This window comes from Hyperoodon ampullatus (genome assembly GCF_949752795.1).
Source record: "Hyperoodon ampullatus genome assembly, chromosome: 1".
NCBI lineage: Eukaryota > Metazoa > Chordata > Mammalia > Artiodactyla > Ziphiidae > Hyperoodon > Hyperoodon ampullatus.
Window position 1 is genome coordinate 51166272 of NC_136914.1, and position 21780 is coordinate 51188051.

Below are 21780 nucleotides of genomic sequence, written 5' to 3' on the forward strand. Positions count from 1 at the left end.
TTGAGTTAGTTGAATCACTAATTTAACATTGTGGGCATTATTTTGTTCCAGGGTTTTTAAATAATTTTTTTTTTTTTACTGAATTGCATTTATTTTTAAGAAAAGTATTTAATGTTAGCTCTTAGGATATATTTAACTATGGATCAGTATTTGGGGAGAATCAACATTATAGTTAACCTTATCTGAATTTTTTGTTACCTGAAGTAATTTAAACTCCCAAAGCAGCACGAGTTTTTGAAATCAGTGCTGGACCCTGCAAATTAAAAAGAATCATCAACAAACTAGTGAATATAAAAAAAAAAAAGAAGCAGACTCACAGATATAGAGAACAAACTAGTGGCTACCAGTGGGGAGAGGGAAGGGGGCAGGGGTAATATAGAGGTAAGGGAGCAAGAGGTACAAACTATTAGGTATAAAATAAGCTACAAGGATATATTGTACAACAGAGAATGCAGGCCATATTTTATAATAACCATAAATGGAGTATAATCTTTAAAAAATTGTGAATCACTATATTATAGACCTGTAACATATAATATTGTACATCCACTCTACTTCAATTAAAAAAAGAAATAAATAAAAATAAAATAAATTAGTCAATAAGAATCATCAGATAAAAAAATAGACCACTGTGCCAGTTGTACAGTTAACTCTCCACTAGCTAGGGGTGAATTCATTGCTTTATAGATTATCCAAGTTAAAAATAAAGATATACAACTCTGATGTCAACAAGCTAGGACAATAGAAGGCAGAAGGAAAACAACTCCACTCTTATCAACAGGAGGTATTGTTTTTCCTATACCAATCTCCAAACTCTTACAAAGCCTCATTCCATCTCTCCCCTTTCTCTACAAATCAGTCACAGAAATTAAAAGGTTTGCAGAGAAAATACTGCTATGCTACTATTTGTTAATGTTCTCTGCATGTAAATGAGCATGTTCTCAAAACAGAGGACATTAATCTTTTTGTATCATATTTATCAGAAATGGTTTACATAAAATCTATTTTATCAGTTTTGTTTTATCTCATTTCATTATCTGTGTCCCACCCTCTCCTACCAAAAACATACACATACTAATAAGTACACACACTCAAACCCATGTAATTATATTATCTATTGAAAAACTCAACATTTCTAAATATTATCAAATAACAAAACATCTAAACTTCTACATCATGAGATAGTCAAATAAAATTGGCAAAAAGGCTGAATTATAGAATATCTTTTTAAAATATAGTGACGCTGTATTCAAATATATTTAGTAATACAAACTAGAAGCTTACAAAATGTAGTCAATTTACAAATCCAGCTAAAATTGCTAAATAATTATATTAAGATAATACCTAATTACTACTCTGTTAATATTCAAAGGCTTGCTCCTGAGTTGAATATACTTTCTATAAATATTCCCCCAATATCCCATGTGCACAATTAATTTGCTATTAAATCCTTTTAATCCATTTAGCTCAAATGATAAATTGTAAGCCAGAAGCTGTCTAAATTATCATCATTTAATTATATATTCACTTTACAGTTTTCTCCACTAGAAAATAAATCAAAATTACTAATTCTTATAATATACTCTAAAATTACACTTCTCTTAATATTTAGTGAGAAAACTGTGATTATTTTTAAATATTATAAAGTCCTTCAATCTATTTCTAAATTAATATTTCTGGCAATATTTTAAAATTATAAATTAGTGGGATACTCTTTTCATTATTCGTTACAAAAAATTCCATACCAAGTATTCTGAGTGTAAACGCGAGCTGCACATACCTCTTCCTCAAAGCAGACTTCCTGCCCTTGGCCTTGGCAACACTTTTCCAGGAGGCCAGAGAAATCTGCAATGACGGCCTCAAGTTGTTCCTCTGTGATTTGCGGCTTTTGCTTCACAAGGTTAATGAGAAACCTATGATTTAAAACAAAACAATATAAAAGAGAAGTCTGCTATGCAATGGTATTTTTCTAAAGCCTTCCTAGGAGAGAACTTTCAGAGCTCTGGCAACCCTTACCCTAAACCCTCATTCCATTAACCCATCACCAGACTCGCCACATATATCTTGGCTAATACTTTATTAGAAAGACTGAGGCGAGAAACATGCTAAATGTTCCATTGGTCTGGACTTGTGCAGGTTATAGATGAAACACTATTTCACAGTTCCACCTTACTTATATGTAGTGAAATAGTCTTTTTCTTATTTGCCTAAAATATTCTTTCCAGTTCTCTCTTCTAAAATATGTCTTATCCATACTCAAAGGCTCCAACTTCCAAACCCTTGTCATTCACATTATCACACCCCTAACCTGAGCACCATCTGTCCTAATTGCCTGTAATACTCATCTGGTAATACATTCAGGATGGAATTAATGTTGACCCAGGGAATAGGGGAGGCTTGCCAGGCGGCATTCTTACTGTACCTAGAAACATGCCTCAGATTGTGACAGAGAAAAAAGGGATGAACTAGTTTTCCAAACAGAAGGAAGATCTTTTACAAAGTATGGGAGTATGAAAATGCATGGGAATTTGGAGAACATGAGTTACATTGACTTGCATTACTATCATCATTACAGAATGCCTCCCACAATGAACTGAAATGTGTATTCCACTTCATAACACCCATACTGCATGGTTGAATCAAATGTTATGATTATTCTCTTCAAAGAGAAAACAGTATGGAAAAAAATTCAAAGGTGTTTATTCAGTGCTTGGAATGGAAGTACCCAAGACTTACGACAAAGATATATCCTAATTACCTGAAATAGATTGCCCCTTTTCCCTCGATCCCAAGATGCACCACAACAATAGTTTAAAAGGAGACTATTTTTACAAACAGGAAATTATCTGCCCCAGTGAATTTTTCCAGACTAGAGGCTATGAAGACTCTGAGACAAGACTATTCTGAAAGTCACTTTAAGTGCTTTGGAGTAATAATTTTCTCCTGGTGAGCCCAAGGGTGTTGGGTGTATGAAGTAGAAATCTCAACCACTATTTAGTGTTGTCAGTCTTCTCCATGCTAGCAAATACCCATTTCTTACTGTTGCTTCATTGTTTGCAGTGCTACGCCCTGAGCTTGGCACAGATCCTTATGGAAGATGAACTTGTCATCAGAGAATGGCGGAGAAATGTATGTCTTATCCACCACCAAGCTGCTGAAACATGGCCTCCTGTTGGCGTATGAAGAGGTGCAGCACTGGCCAACCCCAGGGTTTACAGGAGTCTCTTCATGTCTGATGCATAACAGTCCAATAATAAGGTCAGCCTAATTAGGAGAATGAGAAAGAAGAAAACAAGGAGATGGAGCATCAGCCATAGAATTGATTCAGCAAAATTGTTGCAATAGTGTTTAATGTCCAGTAACTTATAATTAATTTACAGGAAAATTTGCTGTCTGTGTAGGGATCATGTGCTGCTATATTGTAGATTCTTATTTACCCATTTGTTTGGGATAAACTTCAGCATTTAGTGACCAATGTTCCACAAGTGATGTTGAAGAGAGCCACTTCAGCTATTTGTGTCAGCGATTTGAAACACATTTTCAGTTACATACATACTTCTGAAGGGGAAAAGTCTCTGAAATCAATACATGGCCTACATTTTCCATGTATATTTAGTTGAGCTTTCCATTTTATTTTTGGGATTCAGAGAATCACTTTCTGAAGGTAAGAATAACACAAACCTAACCCTTTCACATATGTACATACATACATACATACATATGTACAGCTAATATGTAGTCCTAATTGTAAAGAAATAAGACGTGTGTGTATGTGTGTGTGTGTGAGTCTGTGTGTCCTTAAGGCTTTCCTAATGTAGAATTCGCCTACCTTCCACACTTCAGAGATATTTCTTAAACACCTAATAATAACTTGTAACAAGGGCCAACATATTTTGTGGGCATACTATGTATCAGGCTAGTACTGAGTGAGTCACACGATTACCTCATTTAAGACAGCCATCCTAACTTTATTCTCAAATGTCAGATGAAAATTCTCAAGCTTAGTGAGATAACTAGCTTTCCCAGAGTGACAAGACTCACAAGTGGTGACAGTGGGATGGGAATTAGGCAGGAGGCCCCCAGAACATATACTCCTGAACCATTACACCATCCTGTGCCCCTGCATCCTCCCAACATGTGGGACTCAATAAATGACAAAGATGATGCTTAATCACAGGAAAGTTTCTTTTCACTTCTAACCTTTGACAAAAAATTCCAGGACATGAAGACTGACTAGCAAATGACTCCCCATCATCAAAAGGAGGAAAAGTGAAAAAAAAAAAAAGATACACAATTTTATTCACATTTGTGACTTCAAGGGAAAAAATAATTTTAAAAAATTCAACCTGTAATCATATGTATGACACTAGTGACATTAAGAAGTAAAGATTATTGGCATTACCAACTGGAAAGTCATTTTACTATTCAGAACGTGGGACCTACCTGTTCTGTACCCTGCACCCTGTCAAAGGGAATAAATTGTCCCTAATATCATCATAAAAAATTAAACTATAAAAGACAAAAACATAGGTATGGCTAAAAACAAAATAGCATATTTTAATCTGTCAAAGTTGAAGCTTTTTCTGTTTTAACATTAAAGTAGGTATTTGGTGAAATCACGAACTGAGTGACGTGTCAGTCTTTCTGTCTCCCCTGTATATAACGCTTGCTTGTTTGTTGAATACACTCACTGCACTTCTACCAGCCATTCTAGAAGGAAAGGAAGCTTGCCCACATGCCGACCATTCAGAGCCGAGTTCTTACACCCCTTCAACTGCAACTAATCCAACAAGTCCAGGAAAGCCATCTCCACACTGGTTTTTCCCATTTCCCCTAAATGGGAATCATAAGACTATTTCAAGCCCAACTGGGCAGAAACAGGATGGGACTAAACAAAACACTCACCGCTCCCTCACCACAGGCCAATTGTTTGTCCTCACTGAGATGGCAACAAGTGGCTCCCGCGGTCGCCATTTTCCTGGTCAAGGTCATCAGCTCAGCTGGGGTCAGCTGAGGGGCCTTCTTTGTGTAAGCAACAAGAAACCTGAAAGAAGCATTTTTCACCAAATCTTGCTGAGTCCTTCAGGAGTCTCTGGACCCTCATTCCTTCTCAAAGACCCTCTTTTGGCATCAGGGGACATGAAATCAGCTCATTTGTTTCACCCACATTGTACCTGGACCGACACTGGAGGTGCATTTACTCTGATAAGCATTCCCTCCCCTCTTCTTACACCAACAGATCACAATGGGAAAATAAACGCTGAGCAGCAGGCTGACTCCTATTCCCAACCTCAGAAGTTTCCTCGATATGCACTTTGACCTTTTGGTGCTTTAACTATGACAGGCTATGATAGAATGGGTATCTTTACTGCAAAAATCTGCATGCTTTGGGGAACCCAAAGCCAGTACCACAGATCAGGCTTCACAGGCCATCTGTTGCTCCTAAAGAGAGAGAACTGGGGAAGGCCACCTTCTGGAACTGGAAACTGGGTGATCAGATTAAAAGACCTCCAGTCCAACATAGGGGCTGGAATTAGGGTAGCCATGGGTGATTAATTTAGATGGGTCTTTCCCTCACTAGTTAATTATCTTAAATCACTCAAAATACTGTTTAAAAAAGCATACGCATTTTGTAAGTAATATTCTCCTAATTTCTGGAAGAGGCCGCAGCTTCGCTTTGCCAGCGCTTGGCTCTCCTGGATATATTTCTCTAACTCTTCTTCCTGAAAATACAAGCATTATTACATACATTTTTTTTCTCTTTCTGCACACGTAACTTTGTATGTAAAAATTGGCCAGTAATAGTTTATTCTATTATGATACCAATCTTAGAGAAACCACTTTTAGAGGGTTTTTTAATATTAAAGATGAATTGTGAGAATTAAGGCAAATGAACTTTAGGGACATTAAGTTTAAAACTTTGTGAATCACCAAGTTATTTGATGGCAGAACTCAAACTTTGGGTAAAATTTTACAATTCTTTCTGTACAAGATTCTTGCCTTTCTGGAGTGGAGCTATTCAAAAATGAATATTATTTTTATTCTGTGCATCAAAGAACTTTTGGTTAAAACATTCTTATTTCTAAAATAAGCCAATATTTGTTGACTACTAGTTAATCGCTACTTAATAGCTAGATAGCTAGTTAGTAGACATAACTAACTAACTGCTCATTAGTAGTTAGATGGTTTCAAACAAACAGCACTTTTAATGCATGATATCCATCTAGTTTTCCAGATTTTCCTTAAAAAACTAGAGCATTTTACCCCTTTATCCTGGCATTCAGGAGGGTTTTCAGACTGGGAACATTTCTCCAATAACTCCTGATATCCTTTAGCAACTCTTAGAATTATTGGGACAGCAAGCTTAGTATGTCTTCTTGAATATTCATAAGTAAATCTGAAATGTGTGGAAAAAATCATGTTATTGGAATTAAGAGACAAATTATACCTGTGTTATATGGCATGCAGAAGTTAAAATGCAAAGAACTAAACCTAGAAATCAAATATTATTTCAACTATATGCATGGCAAAGCTATTAATAAAAATTATAATCCCTCAAATTGTTCTAAAATGGTATTTTGTTTTCTTTTGCACTATTCACTTTCAATTATGGACGTGAAATCTATCCATACAACAAATATTTTTCCACTGCCAAGTCTGTGCAAACAATTTCTTTAAGCAGTAAGGATTCAATAATGTATAAGATAAAATGTCTGACCTCTCAAAAGCAGGCATTATAGGGAGACAGAAACCAATAAAAAATAGGTCATCCAATCTTAGGCAGTGATAAATCAATGAATAGAAATAAAGGAAGATAGACAAGAAGGAAAGGGGTGACAATTTAGAGTGTGTGGTCAAGAAAAGTCTCTTTGAGTAGCTCTTTCAGGAGAAAAACCTGGGTGAAGGAAGCCACACAAAGTGTCTGGGGGAAGATCATTCTCGGCTGAGAAAATTTCTACTGCAAAGAACCTTTCCAATTGAAGAACTGCTTCTATTAAATAAACAATTAGCTTCAGAATGTATGAATGGGTAAATTTAAAGAGAATTCTTGAATTTACTAATTGTATTCCCAGGTTGTAGAAATAGGTCATATTAGTTCTTCCTCCAATAATGTCATTATGGGTTTCTGAAATCTGGACTTTGTTCTTGTTTGCATAATTTAATTTAGTGGTGCAGACAATGTGTGCATGTCTAATTTTAATCAACAATATAGTAATATCCTCCAGGAATATTAAAAAGAAAATTGCACCATTCTTTTCATTACTACATTAAAAGCAGACTCAAATTTAGAAGGACCTTTGGAGATCACTAAGTATAGTGTCCTAAGAGCTGCACAAATCCCTCCTCTAATAGTGTCCACTGATACACACTGTACAATAAAGGAAAATGTGTTAACTGCTTGCTCCCCTTAAAGGCAAATAGAATGAGAACATGTCTTGTCAATTACAACTACCATACTGCAAATGTCTCTAAATGTCTTTTCACTTCCTTAAAAAAATAAAACATGTATTCAATAAATAGCAAATAAACTGCTACAATGAAAGCCCTTCTATCTAGCATTATCTATTAAGTTATATTTGGGGGGAAAAGTTTTTAAAACATGCACAGTGAAAAAGCACATTCTTAATTATGAGCCCTTCTTATTACAAAAATATCCATATCCTATTCGGAAGAACAATGGTAGTCTTTACATGAGTAATCCATACAGGGATGACAATGCTTCTGATTCCAGAGAAACTGATACCAAAAAAATGCATCCTCATAAGCAAGCCAGTTAATAACAGCAGTGGTGAAAGTCTCATCAGTATAAGATAGACCCTATTCCTTATTTCCTAGTTATTTCCTCCAACTATATTTTGGCTTAGAACATTCTAACATTATCCTCATATACTGAGTTCAGAAACCATTTCAACAACACAAAGCTGTCAATCACATCATAATTTTTACTTGTGTGAACAATACATTTACAGAGTGTGTTACCTTGCCATGTAGAGATCTTTTTCCCTTGAAGAAAGTTGGTTGAAATCTGTCTCTCCTAAAAACCTATTTAGAGTTGGAGATAAGCCTTCAGGTTTGTCATCATTTTCTGCATGAATTATGCAATGACCAAGTTCAAGTGTGGTGGGTAATTTGCAGCATTCTGCTATTTTGCTTGACAGAATATCTTGCTGAGAACATATGTAGGACATAATTTTTTCCTGTAATAGAAAAATAAAGTCTAAGTTTTAAACATTTATTCTTTAATTCAGGACCTCATGGCCAGTCCTAGGAAGGAAAGAAGGAAGGAAGAAGACATTTACCTTGTCTCCCATTTTAGTGCTTTCTCCCTACTCTACCTTTCCTCACTCCTTTCCACCTAACCTTGTTTGTTCAATTCTTCTTTTCATAGTTGTCAACTAAAATCTACTATTTTATTCTAATAGCAAGCTTTTAAAAACAAAAGAAAAATGTACTCCTCAAACCAAATGACATGCACGTTGATGCATATCTTTCTATTAGTATTGAAATTTGGTAGTAAACATTTGCTGTTTATATAACCCTGCAGTAACCGATTATGACCTCCAGAGGGCAGTCTATAGATAATGAAATGCACGTAAGTGGCCTGAAAGAAACCGAGCTTAAACGTACCTGTCAAAGGACTGAAAATTCTGTGCATTCTCACCAGGAACAATTAGAACCCATTATTCAGCCATTAAAATCCAATTTATATACCATACTTTTAAATTATTTTTTTCACTTTAATGGAGAAGGGTGGTTTGAAGTCCAAAAATTGAAAAAACTAAACTTTAAAAAATGAGTATACAAATTAGTAAAATAGTCAACTAAAACTGATGCAACTTATATCAAAGAAAAATAAAATCATTCTTATTACCATCCTAATATGAAGGTAAATGCTTCTAAAAGGAAAAATAAATGATATAGGAAAATTTGTCTTGGAGGCAGCCCCAACTACTGACACCAGGATTCTCTGCCTGGGCCCAAAGACTCACCCTCAGGTCTCCCCTACAGCCTTGGCTTCTTGCTGGTTTTCAAGTGTATCTCAGCCAAATTGCCGTGGACTGGCTGAAAGGAGCATTCTACCCTCACATTCAACCTTCTGGAAACCATATTCCAGCCCTGGTTTCAAGCCACCGAAATATCTAGGAGCAATGATTGTAAGCCTCGTTGAAGAAGAAGGTGTATCACAGGGGACCAGAGAGAGAATAATTTGGGGATAGACAGGCCTCCAACATCTAGGAAGCCTAGGGTGGCCCGAAATAGACCAATGCCACACTGCTTAAATCACAACTGACTATGGCATGCTTGAGGATTCTGTTTTTGGGGTATTTGTTTTTGGTTTTTAATTCTCCTAGAGCCCTTATTCACACCTCCCCATGATGGCTAGCTTTTTGCCGTATAGAATAATATCTTGTGTTATTTTTTATGTTTCTTTTATTATTTTGTTGTATTCATGTAATAGCTCTATGTATATAATATAGAGTGCCTTCCATGTGCCAGGCGTGGTGCTGATGGCCTATGGAAATAACAGTAAACCAAAGACAGTCTCTAACCCCAATGAGGTCACATGTCTTATCTCTCTTATCAAACTATACATTTCTTGAAACCAGCTTATGCCTTCCTAACAGGTATGCCCCACAGTGGCTAGCACATAGAAAGTATTCAATATTTATTTATCAAATGAAAACACAAATGGGTGAAAAAACAAATATATTAAAAATAGAGTTTTCCCCCAAAAATTCTGTGTGGAGACCTCCAGAGAGGTTACCATCTCCTTTAGAAGTAAGAATGAATGGGCACTGGTCTAGGAAGAGGGGCGCATCCCTTAAGTGAAAAGTAGAGTCAACAAAAGAGATTCAAGTTTTACTATTAAGAAGTCTGTAACTTCACTCAGTCAGCTAGTTTCCACATTCTATGACCAGCTCACGGCAGACACCCTTCTCCCATTTAGAATGAGAGCAAAAGAAAGAAAAGGGAGTGGAAATATCTCTTTTATAGGAGGCAAGACTCTTCACCCCATCCTGCAGACACTCCAGCACATTTCCTCTGCAGCATTCCTCGTGTACGTGGGCCACATCCACAACCAGTTTCTGAATTTCAGTAAAATTAGCTTTGGGAAACTTTTGACTCAGTTTAGTAACAGTTCTAAGGGGAAAAAAAGAATAAGAAATCAATCTTGGTTATCTATCAAAATTAAATAACGACAGGAATAAAGACGCAGACGCAGGGAATGGACTTGTGGACATGAGAGGGGGAAGGGTAAGCTGAGATGAAGTGAGAGAGTGGCATGGACATATATACACTACCAAATGTAAAATATATAGCTAGTGGGAAGCAGCCGCATAGCACAGGGAGATCAGCTCGGTGCTTTGTGACCACCTAGAGGGGTGGGATAGGGAGGGTGGGAGGGAAACGCAAGAGGCAAGAGATATGGGGCTATATGTATACATATAGCTGATTCACTTTGTTATACAGCAGAAACTAACACAACATTGTAAAGCAATTATACTCCACAATAAAGATGTTAAGAAAACTTAAATAACATTTATAGAGTATTAGTATAGTTACAGCTCCAAGGAAAAAAGACCAATATGTTCTTGTTTAAAAAGAAAAGGAAAAGTGTTATGTCTTGTTAATTCTAGCCCAGTCTTTCAAGACAGTGGCTCTATAAACTGTGATCTGGCCCTACAAAAGGTTTAGAAGTGATTTATCTTTTCCTAAAACCTTTCCTGTGAATTTTAATGATATCTATCTTTTTGCTGTTCAATGCTGATGCTGAGTATTGGGGATCATTGCTGTGAGAGGGTGGGAAAAAATGAAAAAGGATAAACAATTAAGAAATGGAAAATTCTATGAGAACGATAATCATTCCTTTACTTGGGAGAAAAAAAATACTTCTTAGAATATAGGGAAGGATGCATATGTGCATATCAATGGGACAAGAAAGTGGAGCAGACTAAGCACTCAAATGTGTCATCATGCCAAGACATGTAGTGTGACCCAAAAAGGAAGTAAGAAACAAAAATTCTTATTTCTTCTGCATAGTTCATGTAAATTTTAAGAGATGTCTTGGTGAGACCACTGTGGCCTAGAGCAACTGGTGTTGTTGCTGCTACTGATAAAGACGGATTTTCTTTTTAAATTGAGAGCATTTAAATTTAATTACTTATGGATAGCAAATGATAAATAATGTCATTATAATAAAATCTTAACTTACATTGTATTACTAAGATAAATTTAACTAAAGCAAATCATGAATCAATCTTTACGTTTCTAATAGGGTTGGAGGGTGGTTAAAGCATAATCTGACCTCTTCCAAGAAGAATCAGTCAGTCTTGGAACTAAATCCATGACTAAAAACTTTAATCTGTCTTCACTATGTACAATATTTTTAAATGTGTCATTTAACAAGCAAACAAATAAATAAACTTTAAATGCATGAGCTTAATACTCTTCAATTAGCAGGTCAGATGTTTTTCTAGGCTAGAAATGTTTCAGCATAAAAGTTGAAGAATACTTTAAACCAGTTATGTAATTTAAAATTTCCTAGTAACCATATTAAAATGTAAAAAGGAACAGGTTAAATTTACTTTAATAATATGTTTTTTAACCCAATATATCAAAAATAATATCATTTCAATATGTAATCAACATTAAAACTTATTTTTTAACCATTTTTTATTGAAGTATAGTTAATTTACAGTGTTGTGTTAGTTTCAGGTGTGCAGCAAAGTGATTCAGTTTTATATATATATATATTATATAACTGAATATATATATATATATTCTTTTTCAGATTCTTTTACATTATAGGTTATTACAAGATACTGAATATAGTTTCCTGTGTTATACAGTAAGTCCTTGTTGTTTATAACATTAAAACCTATTAATGAGATATTATATATTTTCTTTTTCATACTAAGTCTTTGAAATCAGGTTTTACACTTAGAACGCACTTCCTCATTTGCAGTAGCCACATTTCAAATGCTCAGGAGCTTCGTGTGGCTAGTGGCTGCCATACTGGCTAGTGGAGCTCTAAACCACTGGTAATTCTGATTCCTATACTTGACCTCAAATCCTCAGTTGTCAGGACACCGACAATTAGAGATCACTGACATAGCAGACAAGTAGGTGTAATGGAAATAAATGATGACAAGGATCGCCAGCTGTATAAAAATAAATAAATAAAATAAAATGGAAAAAAAAAGAAAGAAAAATCATGAAAAGGATCTAGAAAAACTTTGTTCTCATGACAAGTAGGGTGGTCTTGGGTAAACTGCTTTAATCTGTCTGGACCTCGGGTTACTCAGGTGTAAAAATGAAGAGGTTGAACTACCTGATTCAATTGTTTGGGCTTTTGTTGTTGTTGTTGTTTTTTAATATTCCTCTCATCCTAACAACAAAGATAGAGATAAATTAGACAGATGACAGTTAGATAAATGATAGATTAGATAGATGATAGATAGATAGATAGATAGATGATAGATAGATAGATAGAATCAAGGGAAAAGAGAAAAGGCAAATATGCTAAGTGTAAGAGTTAATGCAGTCAGTTGAAAAACTCCAAATTTGCTTCTGAGCTTTTTAGCAGCTGGGACAAGAAAAGACTTCAGTGAGTTACATGCTTTCATCAGTTAGGAAAATACATGCCAGTTCTTCAGAAATGACTATTTTGTTTTCCTCTGGACAATGGATTCTAATATTATTGCCTCAAGTGAATATTTTCATAAAAAGCAACAATTGACACAATGGACTTTTATAGCAGATTAGGAAGCAGAGTTAATGTAAAGAATTTCTTGTTAAGCCAGAAATTTTAAATGATACTTAGAGAAGGCTAATCTACCTTGTAGAGAATCTAGGAAAATGTGGTATATCTGCTTAAGATCATTCCATCAACTTAAAAAAAAACAGTTTAATAACATATGGAGATCATAGATCAAAACCATTGTGTCGGGTACTGGAAAGAAGGCAAACTTGTTACCACAGAACCTTAAAATCTCTTGCAGATATAAAGCATACAAACAAGCACAAATGAAAAGAGAAACAACTGGAATTTTTGAGCACTTCTTTTAGACCATAACACACATCAAAAAGCATATATCTCAATGAACTAATGCATAAAAAATAATAAAAGGTAATACTTCTCTAAAAAAAAAGTGTAGTATAATTATTAGGTGTAAATTGATTGCAGTCCAGAACTTGAGTATCTAGAATAGGTAAAAAGCATAAATCTCCAAAGTCTTCTCAAGTGTTATCTCATGTAGACTTTAATAAGTGTTAAACAGCAGACTGATCTGTTCCTCCCAATCCTAGGATTTCATGATTCTAATCACATTAGCTCTCATCAAAGGAAGCTTCATTCCCTACAACAGTAACAATGTGAAAAATGGACTCAAACTGCAAAATGGGAGTTTTGCAGATCTCACCTTCTTCCCTAGATAGAGCTTAAACTTACATGGCTCGGAAGGTTCGGGATCCAAACTTTCTCATTACTGCACATATGTGTTGATTTAACAAGCTGCTTTCTCTTAATTCTTTTGTAATTGATGCTGCCTAGATAGAAAAATGAGGTGTCAAGAAAGGATGTATTTCCCTTTATAGGCTCTAATAATTAGAAAAACAACAGATACAACTAAAACATGAAACTATAAGAATTTTTGCTAAAACATAAATGCAATATGTCTTTGCAAAACTTTATTCATTCTTTCTTTTAGATGGGTTTATATACATCTATGCCAGGTAGATTTATTAAAAATATCTTGAAACAGAAACCCTTGTAACTTTCATACTTGAGATAATGAATAAACAACTGTAATTTTGAACAAATTGAAGCCTGATAATTTCTTAAATGTCTTCTCAGTAACAAAATGTAAGATTGCATCACAGCCTGAGAGTCTGGGAATAGTCACAGTTCTTAGGAATTTTGTTATAGGACTTCAGGCAGCAAGTAATTAATCGTGGATGTTGTTCTAGCTCTCCAAAACCTAAGAAAACTATTTGCATCTCTAAACCTAAGTTTCCTTGTTTGTTAAATGACAACAAGATTTACACCTCGAATTTGTTCTAAGGTTTAAAAGAAATAATAAATATAAAGCACTTATCATGCTTCTCGTTCACCTTTTTTTCTCTTCTTCTGCTCTTTTTCCTTCTGCTCCATCTTCTTTCACTTGCTTCCTTCACCTCTTACTCTTCTCTCTTTCATTTATGTTATCACTTCTACCTCTGTCTTTCTTTATCTCACCAAACTCACTTCCTTAACAATAAAATGATTGTTGGCTGAATGAATGGACAAAGGAATGAATAAAAAAAGAGCAAACCCAGCGTTTTTAGCCCAAAGAAGAGCAGAGTGCTGAGGGCTCTATTCTGAAAATGATACTCTGCCCACAGAGCATATTTCCATTTTTAACTTTGTTTGGTTTTAGTAAGTCATGGCCAGATTGAAGTTATTGGTTCAGATATCCACACAAATACAATACCTTTGTCTGGAAGCATTCAACTGCATTTTCGGCTTTGCAGCAAGGTGGAATTATTTTGTCATATTGAGCAGCCAAAGAAAGAATTGTAGGTGCATATAGGAAGGGGTGCCTTCTTGCTATCTCATAGACATATCTGTGAAATGAGAAGGAGCAGTAAGATTTACAAACACATTAAAATAGGACTGCTACTGCTTGGAACTGGACTCTGGAATTGTTTAAAGATTCGGAAAAGAGTCATATTTTTTTCCACGTGCTGTCAAAATTTTCCTCACTAAAGATCCTCCAAGAAAAGGAAAAATCTATTATGAGGTTATAAGAGCAAACTAGGCAAAAACCCTGACTATGATTCTTATGAAAGTATCCTTTTCAATAAGCCTACTCAGCTATGTTTCGGGGTCAACAAGGCCAAACCTCCACTAAGTAAAAGAGAAAGGTGGAGTCTTTTTTCTCATCAGTGCAGGACGAGATTATCCACGCTGGCAGTCAACATAGCAGAGATGTTCTAAGGGCAGGCTCTATATTTCTCTGGATTAGGCAGCAATGTGGAAGGTAGAAGTGATTAAGAGTTAAACACGGGCTTCCCCAACAGAGAACCTGGGTTCAAATCCCAGCTTGGGAATGTACTAGTGGTCTGCCCTCATCCAATTGTCTTAACCGTCTAAGCTTCAATTTCCTCATCTGCAAAATAGGAAGAAGAAAAGGAATGAAGAGGAAGAGGACAAGGAGACGACAGGCTGTTTGTGAGCATTAATATGATCATAAATGCCAAGCACACGTGTTCCTAAAACATCCTAAGTGCTCAATAAATGTTAGACACTCTTATATACCTTAAACATTCCTGGATCGCTAACATTTCCTATTTTCAGGCAATTTGGTGAACACAAAATATTTGGCTCTGGAAGGAGTCATTTTGTGCCACACTAATATATTCTTGGGCAAGCTAAAATTAGAGAGAAAAAACAAGGTGTATCTAAGAGACTAAAGGAAAAACTGGTGGGTCTCCTGTGTGGTCTATACCCATCTATCTACGTGCTGTGGAGACAAAGTTACACTTAATGTTTCTCACCTAATCTCGTAGGGCAGGAACTCAGCAGATGCCACACCAAACATTATATCTCCATGTTTTAGAATACAGCCACAAATTGCAGAATTTGTAGATTCTGCTTGGTACTGCACTCTTTCTGGGGTCTTATCTACCTCTAAAATTGGATCCTTACCGGTTCATAAATAGCTCCCTGTCTTCTTCATATGCTTTACAACTTGTGACAGGTTCTGGAACTTGGAAAGGTGGGATGGATGCTGGAACGGCCTTTTTGTGTGCTAGGAAACAGTCATGCCTTTCCTCTCCACTTTGGCTGCAGCAGTCTGAAAGCCCATACTTTTCAGGAATTTCCTTTTCATGGCAAATTTCTTCCAGAAAGGCAGATACCTATAAGATTTATTTTTAATGAAAGACAACTAATTTTACCTAAAAATGCTGTAAAACACATGAAAAGTTTTCTAATATTTAAAGTCAGAATGGTAGATTAGGAAAATAATTCCCCCTACAAATTTCAATATATTTAGTTTCAGCCTGATGGGATAGCTTTCTTTTATGTGTTTGGAAAATGGAATTTAGTTTTCAACCTTAAATAATACACATGCCTATTAGACAAAATTATTTTATCTTAAAAGGGGGACATAGATACTCCATCTGGCATTCTTATTATGAGACACTGATATAAAATTGGATATTATTTTCACATAAAAATCAAAATATTTTGAAACTGAATAAAAATAGCTTCAAATACTTTTAATGGGTCTAATTATAGATTTGGTTAAAATGTTTTAGGGAATTCCCTGGCAGTCCAGTGGTTAGGACTTGGCGCTTTCACTGCTGTGGCCTGGGTTCAATCCCTGGTTAGGGAACTAAGATCAAAAAAAAAAAAAGTTTTAAAATGTACATTGTAAGTGTTTAAAATCCTTCTTGTTTGCCTTAGCTTTACCAAAATCAGGTGATGACACCACTAGTCTGATGAATGCCTCTGAGGAATACGTGTGGTTCATTCATCTCAGGAAACTTTTAATTTAGCTTTTATAACTGCTAATATTTAGAGAATCCTGGAAATCTTAACTAAGACTTCCAGTTCCCAATCCACCTAAAAAGCATGCCTTTAAGTTTACAATGGTAAATCACTAATCTGTAACAGCACCTTGGATGTCTCATTGGATGTTAAGTTGCAATATAAAATGTATTTTGTTTATTTCACGTGTCAAGCTAAAAATAGAGATGCCTATCAGGGATTTTTATTTAAGTCATCAATTTCAGAGTTGTAAAGTACTTTATATCTTTAAAGGGCGTCTCCTTTACAATATTGCAGATACATCATTTTTTGGCTACTTCACTAGCTCCATCATGTCAGAGGATTCTCTGGGCATTTTGTCCCAGAACTGGTAGCTCTAATCATTTTAAAGTTCTTAATTCTTTTCTATATTGAGATAATAATAAACACTAATAACTGTTATTTATTAATCTGCTACATTAGGATATCCTATAATAAAAAAAGTAGTCACTGTTTATCTGAAATTTAAATTTAAGTTGAATTGAATTTGAAATTCAAATTTGTTGTTGTTCGTTTGTTAAATCTGTCAACCCTAATCTGTGCTATGCACCTCACATTCACTATAGTGTATAGTATAATGAAGTCACTGAGGGTGTCAGTTCTGGAGCCAGATGACATAATTTAAATCCTGGTTCTGGGCTCCCTTAAGAAAGTTGTTTAACCTCTCTCTGCCTCACATTCTCCAACTGAAATATTAGCATCTATCTCCTAGGATTATGGTAAAGATTTAATAAATTAATATTTGCAAGCAAAGCTGATATTCTACCAATAAGCCCCAGCCAGGGTCTCTTGGCTCACTGGACATTGATTCTGATTCATCAATGCTATGTTCCATGTCACAAAGTATTTTGATTATCAATGGATATGTAACACTCCTGAGAATAATGCCTGTCACATTGTGTGCTTAATAAAAATTAACCCCTGCTACCATTATCATATCAATCTCCATGACAACCTAGAAATGGAAGTTATTATTTTTCCTCACTTTATATATAAGGAAACTAAAGCTCAATGAAGTTAAGTAATATGCCCATGGTCATCCAGATACTCTGATTTCAGAACCTTAGCTCTTAGTCACCATGCTTATATTGTCTCTTTACAATAGACACCCATTGTTTTCTCCTCTGCTCTCTCCAGCAAATCAGAATTAACCTAAACCTCCTTTCATAAAACAGGTCTTGAGATATTTAAATGTATTTATTTCTTATGCAGTCCCTGCATCTTCCCTTCTGCATGCTGAGTTTTGGTCAAATATCACAGTGCTTTTTAAAAAATATATTATTATTCACTCACCTGGTTTTCTAAACACCCTGCAGGCTGCTCACTGCCAGTGGATTTCTCTATTACAGTCAATACATCTTTCACCATTTGATTTACTTCCTTGTAAGTGGCTTCTTGAACAAACTGGGCAAAAAATATGGTAGCTCTGAAACAAAAATACATATGAATGCTTAAGGAACAGACTTATCAATTTTTTTCTCAAGGTTAGTTTTTGTTTGTTTTTATTGTCTGTTTTGTTGTGACCTGTTTAGGAGATCACTTTTGCTAAAAAAGTATGTGAAATTTTAGCCATCCAGGAAGAAATGTCTGTCTTCTTCTTGTCCCCTTCCCCCATAAATATATATATATATCTGTTAACAATGAAAATAAGTGGATTTCCCCTAAGAGTGGTTCCTCCTTTTATGGTCATCCACCCACTGCAATGTCTCCATAATTGAAGGTATTTATAGCTTTTGTAATTTTTTGTTTTTTGTTTTCTTTTAAGCAAAGAATTTGTCATTAGACCTCTACCTGTGTCTACTACCAACGTGATCAAGGTCTGATCATGGATTGACCCAAAGCGATGCTTTTGCAGGTTTCTGTGTGCAACCAGTATCTGTAACACACGACTTTAAATTCCTTATTGGAAACTTCAGAAGTGTGGGAAAGAAAGATAGCATTCAAGAGAACAACATACCTTCTACAAATAACCAAAAATAGAACATTTTACCTCCCATTATGTGCTGCTAGGATTAAATAGTATTCAGAATAGAGAATATGGTAATTGGTATTGATGAGAAAAATTCCTGAATTCATACATAGTTGCCATCAATCAGACATTATTCTTCAGTTTCTAAAATCTGATTTTGTTTGTCCCATCTCTTTACAAGGAATCTACAGTTTGGGGTTAATATCTAAGGCATGGGGTAACAGTTCAACCTCTTCAATATCAATTTGATAATCAACATAAATAACTTTTCTTAGCATTGTCTAGTTTGCTTTCACACTTTTAAGAACTCATAGGGCTATCCAACTTTATTCAATTACTTAACTAAAATTTTCATTGCTTTGCATATTTAAAGTGCATTTATACAAGCAAAACTTACAGGTCAACTAAATTCATCTCTGCAGAGCATGGGGAAGAATCCAATATGGAAGCTGGAAAGCAAGATAAACTTCATGAGAAATGATATTTTCAACTGCAATCAGGAAAGTAATCGTTAGATGTAAATGTTTATGTCTAAGTTAAAACTATACAATTTTAGAACTGAGAGGACATTAGGAATCATGTATCCAAGCATCTTAATTTTGTACTTGAGAAAACTAAGAAACTAAGGAATAAAGTTAATGAGAATAACTTATAGTAGACAACACTAAAATTCAGATTTTATATCTTCCAATTTCTTGGAACCATTGAACTATTCACAGGTAACGTTAAGCACTGCCATGATTTTGTAAAACTGTTGTACTCTTATAAATATACAAGTTTATCATTCATTTAATGATATTCACCAATTAAATATTTTTCCTCTGTGTCGAACAGTAAGTACGATAAATAAATCAAGGCAAATGAATAAAAGCAAATTTAAGAATTTTCATATAGGAAAAAGACAAAAGAAAAGCAGAAGACATCTTACCTATTCCATATGCATTTTTCTGCCTTGTTCTGGATTCAGTAAAATTTAGTAGAAAAATTAAAAAAATTGATACCTCCCACTTCATGGTTGCTAGTTATTTCGTTGTTGGTGATGATGATGGCGGCAGAATATTGAAAATCATGCTGAAATTCTTTTATAGTCTTCTCTAGCAATGCCTGTTAACTAGTAATCTTCTGTTGGTATATCTGTTACTTTATTTCCTTATGTTCCAAATGGGACGACTTGCTAATAATTAACAGCACAGGGATTATTTGTGTTTTATGTTCAAGGACACAGACCTCTTTTGGGTGGAAAAAGGGGGGAAAACTTGCAAATTCATTCCATTTTGCAAATATAACAAATATTCTTCTCAAACTACAGAGTATTCAAGGAGGTGACTTTTCCCTAAATTGCACAACAGAAGTTAACAGGGCCATAGACAAAAGACATCAGACTTTGTATGAAATTCAACTAAATGCACTAACTCATTACTGCCATATTATCAGTAGGACAGTACAGTGTCATGGTGCAACATGAGGGCTTGGGGACCAGGGTTGAATTTTTGCCCTACCACTTATCAGCTACATAACTTTGGATGAGTTGTTTAATTTTTCTGAGCTTAATTTTCATCATCTATAAAATAATGAGAGTGACAGAATTCTTTCATGATTAAATAAATTAATGAGTGGAAAGGGCTAAGAATATGGCCTTTTGCAGAATGGCACTTAATAGATGGGAGTTTTATTTATTCACTCAACAAAAAGAGGAAGTCTGCATACCAGGCACTGTTCTTTGATAGAAATAATCAGCAACAAGAAACAGGCACCACCCCTGTTCTTACTGAGTTTACCATATAACAGGAGAGACAGACAGTTATTATCAACAATCACAACACGGTGTGATAGATGCAGTGATAAGTAGAGTAAGAAGAGGAACACCTGACATCTTTGGAGGGAGTCAGGGTAGGCTTCCTGGAGGAAGCAACCTCTTAGTGGGGACCAGTAGAAAAACTGAAGGTGGGCCAAACAAAGACGGAGGGAAGTGTCCAAAGCAAATTAGAAAGCCGTGGAAAGGCCCACTAGTGAGGGCCAGCACAGTATATTTAAGGAACTGGAAGAAATGCAACTGCAATGAGATACAAAGTTTAAAGATGAGGAAACTTACTCTATAAAGGGAATTTCTGGCAAAGTGAGCGGGGCCACATCTCAAAGACCTTTTAAATCAAGTTTACGCTTCATCCTAAAATAACAGAGACTACAAAAGGGAGCTAATAAAAATCACATTTGTGCTCTGAAACCACCTCTTTATTATAAAAGGAGACAAGATTGTGATAAAGAGAACTGTTAGGAAGTTTTTATAATAATATGGTCCAGTAAGTGTCCTGGATGAGGGTAGTGCTACTAGGAATGAGAGTTGTGGATGAATGTAAGTGATATGAATGAGTTAAAATCAAAAGGACTTACTTACTGAATGTGTGTTCAGGTTTGCATATATCGAAGTTTAAGGCAGAGTGACCAGTCCACTCTGGTTTATGCCTGTTAACTTAGTGTAATTATTAAGCAGAACACCCTGGTTTGCAAGTTTGAAGTAAGACCTCCACTAGAGCAGCTGATGGGCAGTTGAATAGTACTTCTTAACCTCTGCAACAAGATCAAAGCTGGAGATGGAAATTCAGGAATCATCAGCTTTTAGATAGTTATTATAGCCACGTGATGGGATGAGAAAGAGAGATGGTAGTGAAAAGAGGTACCCTGAGAAACACCCAATTTTAAAAGACAAGCAATAAAGAGGAGCTGTGAACCAGAGTTTGTCTACTAACTGCAAACAACCCATGATGTATATGTGTCATTGCTCAAAGTGTTGTCCAAAGTGCACAGTTTACATCAAATGTGTTTCCATTGCTCTAGTTCTGATTGCTTACTTTTCAATAAATCTATGAAACTGCTCAGAAACAGCTTAGCATGGTAAACTGGACTTTTGTATCAGGCAGATGTTAATCTTGGCTGTAACAATTATTAACCATATGACTTTGGGCAAGTAATTTAATCTCTTTGATTCTTAATTTTCTCATGTATATAATGAAAATGATAATATTCACCTGAAGTTTTTTGTGTATAGATGGAATAATGTATTTAAAACGTTTGATACCTAACAGACATTTTTAAAAGACAATAATTTTTATTAGCATGTTAGCATTGCTATTAGTGTTAAATATTAGAGGTACTTTTCTTCAAAGCAATTAAGCTATACATGTGGTTGCTAGAAAATGCCTTCTCTTCAGACAATACTGGACTACTTATTCCTTCT

General features: G+C 35.2%; 1 protein-coding gene across 1 annotated transcript; it reads right to left on the reverse strand.

Annotated features, from left to right (window-relative positions):
• Positions 1-208: 208 nt before the first annotated feature.
• AFP (alpha fetoprotein) lies at positions 209-19558 on the reverse strand (the record flags this gene model as incomplete). Its single annotated transcript, XM_079702161.1, has 14 exons — positions 209-253; positions 1781-1913; positions 3041-3264; positions 4906-5044; positions 5626-5723; positions 6265-6397; positions 7981-8198; positions 10014-10143; positions 13454-13551; positions 14475-14607; positions 15692-15903; positions 17870-18002; positions 18943-18994; positions 19474-19558. The coding sequence occupies 14 exons, from the start codon at positions 19556-19558 to the stop codon at positions 209-211; spliced, it is 1833 nt and encodes a 610-aa protein (XP_079558287.1).
• Between the last annotated feature and the right edge of the window lie 2222 nt (positions 19559-21780).